Below are 12,235 nucleotides of genomic sequence, written 5' to 3'. Positions count from 1 at the left end.
GGCCCTCAAATTTTTTGTTTCAAGACAAGAGAGCCCTGTGGACTTCAGAGAAAGTTGCTTCTATGTATTTTCACGTTATCATGTTTCACACTCAACCAGTATTTTATAGAGCTCATGTACGTGTGTGTATGTGTGTGTATACATATCTGTTCTTTTCTAGTTTTAGTAAAGAAAAAAAAAATTAAGTATAGGCAAAAATTAAAACCAAGGGTGAAAAGTGCTATAATAAAGGTAAGCATATATCTAAATGAGTTTTGGGAGATAGGAAATGCTTTCTGGAGCAGATTACACATGACTTATATCGTATGTATTCCTCAGGTGAAGTGAAGCTAAGTGTTTCAGACAGGGGAAATGGGGTTCAAGGGCCCAGAGGTAGGAGAAAGAAGATGAGAGGTTCTGGCAAGTCTGAGTTCAGTATAGCTACAGTGCTGAATGAGGAAGGAGTTAGGGGAAATGACAATGAAAAAAACCAAAAAAACAAATGATGGAGGTGCATACCACACTAGGGGTGGTACAGGCAGGACAAATGGATGTGTTCAGATCTTCAGGATTTTATATGCAAGTTCTGTGCATACCATCCAGAAGTTACTGGGTTCACTGAAGGAATTTAAGCAGCAGAGTGACATAAAGCCTGGTGTTTTGGAAACTTGCTCAAGTTGTGGTATGTAGAATGATTAGAAAAGACATGGAAACCAGTTAAATGGCTATTGTAGTAATGCACTGGGCTCTGATATCTTATTCTCCCATTTAATAGACTGCAACAGTATACAATAAAAGGCAGGAAAAACATTGTTTAACAAAATATTGTGCTGATTGGGTACATCTGAAATTCTAATCATGATCTATGTCATCAGCTATTGGCAACAAGAAAACAATTCAAATATAAAGGGCATTTAAGAATTGCTTTGAAAATGGAAATTTTGCTTTTTTAGATATATCAAGTTAAGCTATAACAAATTACTGCTTTTAATATTTAAACAATTGCAATTCAGTTAATAAAATATGAAGAAGCATTTCTCTGTGTGTGTATATGTATATGTATATGTATATGTGTGTATGTATAAAACCATGGAATTCTTATTATGAGAATTTGTTAAATGCTATGATTATGAAATCAAATAGCAGGCAGATTTCAAAGTGGCTTAATTTATTATTTAGTTTGCTTGAAGGGAAAAACTTTAAAACTTGATTAACCAGGTTTTACATTTTTTTGTAACTTGATATGCCTTTTTATCTTTATTTTATTGTTTAAAATGTTTCGTTATGGGGGGGAGGAGCAGAGAGAGAGTGAGACAGAAGATCCTAAGTGGGCTCTGTACTGAACCTACTAACCTTGAGATCATGACCTGAGCCAAAGTGGGACGCTTGACCAATTGAGCCACCCAGGTGCCCCTTGATATGCCTTTTTAGAAAAACAAAAAAAACTAGTTGAAATCTAGGTTTTTACTTGTCCCTATTTTTAATTGATTTTTGAAGAATGAATTATTTCATATAATGCGTCTCTATAAAGAATTTTGTGAGGCTTTAAAAATAGAGCTCTTATTTTGAATCCTATAGAGGGAATGTGTTTTTATCACACTATTTCAAGGTAGGAAGAAGCACGTGTGACAAAATCTGTACTCTTGGAAAATATCATCCTGTGGAAAGATATTTTGGAGAGGTGGCATGTGCAGTTTATTTTAGTTATTATTTGCCCATAAGCAATTGGAACCATGACCATGGGACTGCATCATTTTCTTCATAGAATTACAGCCTTCATAGCTGTGTTCATGTCTGTCCTTGAGTCTTTACCCTATTCAGATGTACTTTTGCTAATGGCCTCAGAGCAAGAAGATAAGACAAAATAAGCAGATAAGATGCTATGAATTTTATAAATAGTCTCTTTAAGAGGAATTTAGACCCTGAAACATAAATTGAGTTTAATTTAAAGCAAATATAAACATCAGGAATCAATTAACTGTCTCAAGATAATTGTATATTTATATTTATGTTTTAACTTTCTTTTACAGAGTTTTTGTTTATGGGGTAGAGCAATGAAGGTGGTGAAGTGGAAAGAGCCTAGATTTGATGTTTGCCCAGATCTCAGGAGTATCCTTAGTTTGCTTTCTGGCTCTCAATTCCTTCATCTGCACAGTAGGGATAAGAACATATGCTCTGAAAAGTCTATAAAGAGCTTAGCTTAGTGACTGGCACATATTAGGCTTTCTAGACATGAAAGCTATTAAAAATTACTACTTTCTTGGGCGCCTGGGTGGCTCAATTGTTAAAGAGTCTCAACTCTTGGTTTCAGCTCAGATCATGATCCCAGGGTTGTGGGATCAATCCCTGCATCGGGCTCTGTGCTGAGCATGTGGCCTGTTTAAGATTCTCTCTTCCTGTCCCTCTGCCCCATCTCCCACTTGCATGCTCCCTCCCTCAAAAAATAGAAATTATTAAAAATTTAAAAATATTATAACTTTCTTTTTTACTTTATGATAAGAGAAAAGAAAGTTAAGAACGTCCAGTATCCCTATGGGCCTAAAATAATTGACCATCACAAGCAGGACTACAGCAAAAATGTTCTTGAATGCTGTTATTCTTTTAAGTATTCCAAGGCTAAACTAGAGAGTGTCATATTTGGTAGAGTTGATGATCCCTTTGAATTGTCTGATTTCCACAAAGAGAATATTTTTCTCTTCTTTTTTAATAATTTGGAAGAATGTGCCCTATACTGGATAGTATGTTGATTTTCACTCAGAGGCTTGATAAAATAGGTATACAGAGTATTGTTAAAGGAAATTACACTTGTTATACTCTAAAAGGTAAATTATAGAAACCTTCATCCACATATATTTGTACATGTGGAAGTAAATGCCCCTAAAATTTAATTAACTAAGGAAATGACCAAGTATACAGTGCTCACAAGCACGCATTCATTCATTCATGTATTCTGTAATGAACTGGTGGTTATTATAAAAAAATAGTTAAAAATAATAATTTTATTTTTTAGAGTTTCCTAAAGTTTATTTATTTTGAGAGAGAGAGAGAGAGAGAGAGAGAGTGAGTGTATGCCCATGCACAAATTGGGGAGGGGCAGAGAGAGAGAGAGAGAAAGAATCCCAAGCTGGCTCTGTGCTGTCATTGCAGAGCCTGACATGGGACCCGAAACCACAAACTGTGAGATCATGACCTGATCCAAAATCAAGAGTTGGTTGCTTAACTGACTGAGCCACTCAGGCACTCTGAAATCATAATTTTCAAAGAACAGCACCCCATTACAGGTCACTCTTTATGGATCGTGATGAATTGTGATGATATTTTCTGATTCTAAAATCAGTCCCATTCCCATTCTCATTAAGTCCTTCCAGAAACAATATATTTATAAATCCCAGCATATTTTGAAATTTGATAGAAATTCTGTTTTGTTTTGTTTTGTTTTTTTAACTGACATCAAAACTTTTCAAATCAATAATATTGGTTCACTTCTATTGGTAGAAGTGATCTCTTTTACTTCTGAACTGGAACCTATATACTTGCAGTAAGGACTTATGTCTCAGACATGCTCAGTAATACATTGGCCAACACATAGCCTTCTCTGAATATTTTTATTTTTGAACAAAGACAAAAAGTCAATAGAATATAGGCATGTTTTGTTACCTATTCTTTTTAACAACTTTTAACTTTGTGTGTACAATATGGCTTAGTAACTGCACATTTTGCAATCATTATGTATAACGTTCATTGTGAATTTGAACCATGAAAATCACCTTTATGTATCTTATAAATAGTTGAATAGTAAATCTATTAGAAATTAATGGAATATGTCCAGATGCTGGCCTTCACTTCAACTCCAGATAGTGAAATTACTTAGAATGATTAAAGACTTTATAAATTGTAATGGAGATGCATCAGATTGTAAATTTACATATATTCTATTATATATTAAATACATAATATATACCAGGTAACAAATATTTTATATATTCAATTCCAAATCTGCTTATCCCCCCCAAAATATGAATATCTTCTGTTTGCTTTTCCACAAATATATTCTTGATTTGAGATATTTTGCATTGAGAATTTTTTAGTTTATATTTTACCTGCTGCCCCACTTCTCAGTCTCCTACCCAGATAACAGGGAGATGTGTTAAGTGACAGATTTGAGAGTAGAATAATAAACAGTTTTCTCTTTTAAAAATACTCATTTTTATGCTAGATTATTTGTTCAATTTTTTTTGCCTTTAATTTATTTTTCAGCTGCTCCAGTCGATGTACTAAAAGTTCTAGATTTTCACAATTCTCCAGAGGGAATATCAAAAACAACGGGCTTTTGCACAAACAGAAAGAATTCAAAAGGTTCGGATACTGCTTACAGAGTTTCAAAGCAAGCACAACTCAGTGCTCCAACAAAACAATTATTTTCAGGTATGTTCACTTTATTACTAGAACTGTCACCACTTTGCTAATTATTTTGTGTCCTTTTATCATGCTGTATAGTGCACAATTATTGGGGCAGATATAATTCTTTCCTATATAGGACACTGAATACGTTGTGGTCACTAAGGTGACTTAATGGAAATAACTGATGATTTAATAATTGCCAGTTTTAATTCAACACAATCACAGAAGATATGTTTATTTGAAAATTTAATAATTTATCATTTTATTTCCAGATGATAAAAATTGAAAACAACATTATATCTAGCTCATTTCTGCATATAATCCTATAGAATTTATTCACTGGATAACATGGCAGTTTTACCCATAATGACTACCCATGTGGCTTGAATGGGCATGTGGATTTAGACATACTTAGTGAGTGTCTTTATGAAATTAATTTAAGTTTCTGTTGAAAGAAATACTTCTTTAGGATATATTATAAAACAGATAATTCAGTATTATTTTGGGATCCTGTTCTTCTCTTAAATAGAGTAAAAGCCCCATGTCACAGTTATAAGGAGATCTGGGTTTAGAGAGTTTGTAAACCTTTACCTGGAAAGTTTTTGTAATGGTATTGAAAAATACCTGGTGAATATTATTTCTTTCCATGAAAGTATTGATTAACCTGATAACACTAATTATCTGCAATCATGATAATGTAGGGAAAGGGAGTTGAGTGATGAGCTGACAATTTCTGAGTGTCACATAGTCAAAACAGTAACTTGTTACAAGTCTGCTGTTGCACACATCAGTTATTTTTTTCTTACAACTGTACTGAATTGAGTGTTCCCATCCTTATTTGATGGAAGAGGAAATAGAGTTTCACTCAGGTTCTTGGACTTGTCCACATTACGAGGGGTCTTGATTTAATCCAGGTCTTGTCTGTTGCCAAAGCCAATATTCACTATACTATCAAGTGTTTCTTTTTAGTGCTTTGGAATCCTCTCAGAAATAATTTATTGTTTATTTTTTTTTTAATGTTTATTTATGTTTGAGAGACAGAGAGACAAAGAAAGAGCGCACGAGCATGGGAGGGGCAGAGAGAGGGAGACACAGAACCTGAAGCAGGCTTCAGGCTCCAAGCTGTCAGCACAGAAACCGACATGGGGCTTGAACCCACGAACTGCGAGATCATGACCTGAGCTGAATTCAGATGCTCAACTGACTGAGCCACCCAGGCACCCCAAAACAATTTATCATTTAAATTCTTCATATAATCCTCTCCACTGTCCCTACCTGAAGGGATTTGAATTATCTCTTTTCACAAAAAACTATTTTCTAACAATAGAAAAATTAGAAATCAAGGGACTAACTACAAAACAAGGTAATATATTTTTCATGGATGGACATTTTAAAGTATTTTTGCAAACACATTTATTTTGATCAATTCATTGATCTTTCCCAAATATTTCTTGTTTTGCAATCCTTTGTGATGGACAAAAGCAACAATCCGCAAATACAAAGAATGTCAATGCACAATTTTTCTGACTTTGGAATTAAAAATTAAAATAGTTATTAAATCCATAAAAGTATGTTAAAAATCTAATTTAAAAGCTGCAAATGTAAAAATAATGTTGCTTTTCTATTTATCTGCACTCCAATGCAGAAATAGGATAGGGATGGGAATTGTCAAGAGAAAAAAAAACAGGGAAAAATACATTAATGGAAAAGCTTTAGAAATACTCAAAAAGTTAATTTTTAATTTTTTATATTTTGGTTCATCACTTCAGGGTCAGTTTTTGTGCCTTCCAAATTGGTAGTTAGTTTGATTAATCCAATCATTTCTGTTATCTGTGGAAAAGAATATAATGTATGCCTCTGGGCTCTCCTTTCATGAGAGTTAACAATATTCATTTATACTGAAGGTTTTTTTTTCCCCCTTCTCACAATATTGTGACTTAGGCACATAATTCTCAAAACAGTTATTTCAGATAGGAAGAGACTCCTCTGATAGAGACCTCATCCGCCCGTCCCACGCAAGTGAATTTAAACTTAATCTTCCATTTGGGTAAAGCTTCCTGTCAAACAATGCAAAACGGCAATTAATAAAAACGATCAGTGACATTTTCATAGTTAAAAACATCCAAACAATGAATATTATTCTTTATCAAATGAGTAAAAAAGATCTCTGAAAAATTATTTGGAATACTCTTTCTTCCATTATGGGAAGACATAATAGCGACTTCTTTTCTAATGAAAAAAGTAAGTAGTAGTATTGGAAAGTTCAATATTGGGCTGGGGCTGAAGGGTTATCAGATGGTCACTGCAAAATTCTGTTTAATTAAGGTACATGCCCTCTAAAGTCCTTATTTGAGACCTTTAATTTAACTGTCTGAGAACACTGTACATGTGACCTGAATAGAAGCTATAATTTACAAGTTCTATCTGCCTTCTCTAGAACACCTGCTGTGGGACAGATGCTATACAAGAAACTTTGTGTATATTGATCTTTATCTTCATATCCATCTGGAGAGAAGACTGTTTAAGCCCAAGTAATGGATTAGGTGTTAGAAATGTAAAGTATTTCAATATAATCACAGAACCAGTGAATGATGTGAAGCTGAGAGACAGTCTCTGTCTCTTTTAGATGAAGTGAGCTTTCTCACTATGCAAAAATGGCCTTCCCTCCTCATTTTCAAAATCCTGCTGACCACCAAGCTACATCAAAAGGTATTTTAGTTAAAGGGAGACATATGACACATGGAAATATATTAACCACAATTTGAGAAAATTAAAATCAAATAATGAAATTTTGTGACTTTTCTATATAAAATTTATTTATGCATGTACTATCTATTGATATTAAAAGCCCATTTTAAGAATCAGTATTGGATTTGATATATTCAGTGTGAATTATGATTATTATATATGTATGATTTTATGTTTACATGCATATCAAAAGTAGTAATAGTATTTTTTCTTTAACAGCAGTCATTCAACAAAGTGGATGCTTTTACTTTACATTTATACATTTCAAAACACAAATTATTTAAGTTGAAAATTTTCACATTTTATTTTATCATGTATACTGATCACTGTTATTTGAGATAAAATTTCACATAGTAAGTGGTTGCATTCCTGTTGTTGAAGTAATATCATAATGAATTCTCTCATACATTTAGTCAGTTATGGACAGTTTTGCTTAGTGTTTTATAGGGAAGAAACTAAGGTGGGGTGCCTAGGTTAGACTGAATATTTTGACATCAAGTCATGATTTTTTAGGTAGCTAAATTCTCTTTTTGAAATGTCATAGCATAAAGATTATAATTATAATCTTATTGCCTAATTTGAAATTGGGAAATACTTTGGGGTGCCTGGGTGGCTCAGTCGGTTGAGCGTCCGACTTCCACTTAGGTCATGATCTTGTGGTTGTCAAGAGCCCACGTTGGGCTCTGTGCTGACAGCTCAGAGCCTGGAGCCTGCTTCCTATTCTGTGTGTCTCTCTCTCTGCCCTTCCCCCACTCATGCTCTGTCTTTCTCTGTCTCAAAAATAAAATAAACATTAATTTTTTTTAATTGGGAAATACTTATATAATTGAAAGATTTTACTCATTAGTGGTTAGCACATGACAGTTTCAAAAGTCGTTCTGTACAAATTGGATCATTAATTATAATTTGTTATAACTTATTTAATCTTATATGAATATATTCTTTCCTGGAATTCTTTTTTCCCTAAATGTCTCTATGTAGACATTAATTCATGATGGTTTTGCAAAAATGGAAAAAAAATAATTGTTTTCCCCTAGCTCATAATATTTTAGCATCTTTTTTTTTCAATGTAGGAGATATTTGAAAAATTGAGGTACATTTAGGGAAAGAATTCCTGTGATTCTCAACATTCTGAGCTACTTATTTGAAGAAAAAGTTGGCCATGGAGCTTCTTCAATAGCAGGCTGATTACCTACCTAGATTTTTATTTATAGTATAAGCAGGTAAAACATGTTTTATTAATTAATGTTTTATTACTTTTCCATTTTATTTATATGATTATCTTTCTTCTGTTGATTTATATACAAATAAAATTGGATGTCTTTGTGACATCTAAATGAAACAAAACTGTATCTATATTTAAATAATTTTTGATGTGATAGCAGAGCTTTTATGACCTACTTGTGATATGGCAAAGTTGTTTGGTAAATTATTTTTAAAAATAAAATTAATAATTTTTAATAAATAACTTTTTAGTTTGGAGATACCTATTTATCTATGTAGATATAGATACGTATGGATAAAGATATAGAAATACATACAGATATAAGTAGATATTATAGAACCAAATACCTAACATTAATTGACTGCTTTCTCTGTGACATACTCTTATTTAATTTCCACATTTTAAATAATTCCAATTTCGTAAAATGTCTCCTACTACTTTAAGTGTCTACAAACACTGCATATGCAGATGTTTTATATGTTATTTAGCCTGTCCCAACCATTACAGGCTATTTTAATATTTCAGGATTATAAATAGTGTTTTGGTGAATTGATGTAAGATACCTTTACACACAAACATTTCTCCTATTCCAATAAAGTTTTAGAATTGCTGGTGTCCTATAATCTTTTGAATTTGAATCCGTGGCAGTCATATTCAGAGTATTTTTATTATTTTATACTACCGTGTAGAATAGAATTTAGAATGAATGGATTGAATATGGAAGCTCCTGGTGTTGTCCTAGGTATCACTGATTACACACGCACATAAACACGAGTTTTGCACACGGGAAACTTTTTAACTGAAATAATCTCATCCTTTGAATTATAATGCCTGTTTTACTTCTATTCCAGGGTAGATAGAGGCTCAAATAAGATATATATGTAAAAGTATTTTTGAAGAGTAAAATGCAAAATTTAACATGCAATGTTTTTATAAAACATATACAAGCAGCCATTGCTTAACTATCTGAGAAATATTTGTGATAGTCATTTAACTGATGTGTTTACTTAATAAATACTTACTAAGCACCTAGGTAGATCTGGCCCCATGCTGGATATTTAGAGTATAGTGGTAAGAGGGAAAAGAAAAAAAAAAAAAAAGACAGTTTGCCCTCTTGAATTTAGAATCAAATTAACCAAGTATCTGATAGTTCAGATTTATAATGCTATAAGCTTTTTATTGGTGAAATTGCCTTTTGTGTGATAGGAAAAACTGATGAGAAACTCTTTAGCTTTTAATGGATGACAAAAAAATACCTTCATATATCGTGTGCTTGCGATGCCTCTTTAAAGAGAGGGTGTATGGCCACAGATTAGAGAAGTCTGAAAATACAAATCTTAGATCAAAGTGGTATTTTTTTATTTTAAAAGTTCTTATTGTGCATTTACTATTGTACTGGCAAAATGATTGATATTGTTTCCTAACTTTGAGTTGAATTCTACATAGTCATTGTGCTTTAAATGAGCAGGTTTAAAATTTGAATATAGCTTGGACAATTATTTCAGAGAAAGCTTATTATTGTCCCTTTCCCATTTGTTTTCTAATCTGTGTTGTTATTACTGTTTGAATTTACATGACTTGTTTTTTAAAATTTATTTATATTCAAGTGAGTTAGCACACAGTATATAGTCTTGGTCTCCAGAGTAGATCCCAGGATTCATCACTTCCATGTAACACCCAGTGCTCTTCCCAACAAGTGCCCTCCTCAATGCCCATCACCCATTTAACCCATCCTCCCCACCTCCCTCTAGCAGCCCTCAGTTTGTTCTTTGTGTTTGAGTCTCTTATGGTTTGCCTCACTCTGTTTTTATCTTGTTTCTCCTTCCCTTCCCCTATGTTCATCTGTTGTGTTTCTCAAATTCCACATATGAGTGAAATTATATGATATTTTTCTTTCTGTGTTTGACTTATTTCACTTAGCATAACACATTCTAGCTTGATCCATGTTGTTGCAAATGACAAGATTCATTCTTCTGTATCTCTAAGTAATATCCCGTTGTGTATGTGTGTGTGTGTGTGTGTGTATATATATATATATATAGAGAGAGAGAGAGAGAGAGAGAGAGCACCACTTCTTTATTCATTGACCAGTCTATGGACATTTGGGCTCTTTTAATAATTTGGCTATTGTTGATGGCATTGCTATAAACATTGGGGTGCATGTGCCCCTTCTAATCAGCATGACTCATTAAGGCCACCTAAGAAGTTAAAAAATTAGGGTGATCCAGGAATAATTTGGGAATTTGACATTCCTGAGCCTTTGGCCTTCTCTTCTCAGGAGGAACTTTTCCAGAAGATTTTTCAATATTATTTACAATAAAACCCAAAAAAGGAATTCAGTCTTTCCTTTTATCTATATATAATGAGCATGGTATTCAGCAAGTCGGTGTTGAGGTTGGGAGATCACCTGTTTTCCTGTTTGAAGACCACACTGGAAAACCTGCCCCTGAAGACTATCCCCTCTTCAGAACCGTTAACATCGCTGACGGGAAGTAAGTAACATAATAATTCAATGTTTTCACCATGTTGAAAGCAATTATCTCATTTAACCATTCAACAAATATTCATAAAGTATGAAGCAGTTTTTTCTAGAGATTAGAGATACGGCAATGAACAAAACAATAAAATACCTAATTGCACATAGTTTCTTTTAGTCTGGGTAGACAACGAGGAAGATAGGAGATGGTGGTGGAGGGTGCAATTTTAAGGATTGAGATCAGGGAAAATCTCACTAAGAAGGTGACTGGTGAAGAATCTGGGGTGCATGCCTTGCTAATAGTATATACTATTATATACTAACTAATAGTATACTAACTAATTATACTAACTAATAGTATATACTATTCCAGGAGGAGGGGAAGCAAATACACAGCCTCTGATTCCAGGTGTGGCTGATTTGTCTAAGCAATGTCAAGGATACCCACGTGGCAGGAGCTGAGTGGGATGATGAGGATGAGCCATGGGAGGCCAAATGGTATAACACTTTGTTGATGGGTCTAACACTTTGGGTTCTATCTTGAGTGACATGGGAAGTCACTGTAGACTTTTTGAGCAGAGGAATGACCTGACTTGACTTGCCTTTTTTTCAAGCATGTTAATATTGACAATCATAAGAAGTTTTCATAATGCTTGATATGGGCTATGTACTGTTTGAAGCACTTTATACGTAGTCAACTAATTTAATTTTCACAACTCTTTGAAGAAAATAATGTTAATAAACCCATTTTACAGAATAGGGGACTGAGGCACAGAAAGTGTAAGTAACTTGCCTGAGATCATATATTTTCAAAGTGGCGGAGGTAGTTAGGCTCGATAGTAACCATCATACTCTTCTGAAAATCATCCTGAATTCTGAATTCTGCATTGTGAACATTGCCTTTCACTTAGGGAACAGCTAAATACAAATAAATGTTTGCTAAATTTACTTGGCATTTTATTGCTGAATCTAGGCTTCTAAAATTAGCCTGATCTGAAATATGACATTTAGTCATAAATGTAGGAAGGAAATGGCCATGCAGATGAAAAAAAATCCACGCTCAATGTATCTTTGTCAGCACCATGGAGAAAACTTCATCTTAGTGGCAGGAAAAACTAGGCTTTTATGAGCAATTTAAATACTATCCTTAATAATGAATATGAAAAATGATGCTATGACAATAAATCAGTGTAAGGAATTTAAGGGGATGCTGTTTTCAATAAAGCATCTCTTTGATATTGTTACACTGAGCAAAGGCATGTTGAAAGTGAAGGAGTGAGCCATGTGGGGATAGGGAGGAAGAGCACTTCTGGCTGAGTGAAGAACATGTGCAAAGGACCGCAAAGAGGCAGCAATGTGGCTGGAGTGTAGGGAGCGAGAAAGCAAAAGTTGGGCGTGAGGTCGGC

The 12,235-nt window shown here is 33.7% G+C and overlaps 1 protein-coding gene across 10 annotated transcripts in view; it reads left to right on the top strand.

The window, feature by feature from the left end:
* Positions 1-12,235, top strand: part of COL11A1 (collagen type XI alpha 1 chain) — a 225,856-nt gene that overhangs the window by 24,984 nt on the left and 188,637 nt on the right. For all 10 annotated transcript variants that reach the window (XM_040471126.1, XM_040471135.1, XM_040471133.1 and 7 more), the window contains 2 exons: positions 4,237-4,404; positions 10,632-10,845. In XM_040471126.1, the coding sequence (XP_040327060.1) occupies positions 4,237-4,404; positions 10,632-10,845 (382 nt within the window). The remainder of the gene's footprint in view (positions 1-4,236; positions 4,405-10,631; positions 10,846-12,235) is intronic.

Source organism: Herpailurus yagouaroundi, unplaced genomic scaffold, assembly GCF_014898765.1.
Source record: "Herpailurus yagouaroundi ecotype Mexico unplaced genomic scaffold, PumYag 77, whole genome shotgun sequence".
Taxonomy (NCBI): Eukaryota; Metazoa; Chordata; class Mammalia; order Carnivora; family Felidae; genus Herpailurus; species Herpailurus yagouaroundi.
This window is presented reverse-complemented; position numbering and strand designations above follow the sequence as displayed.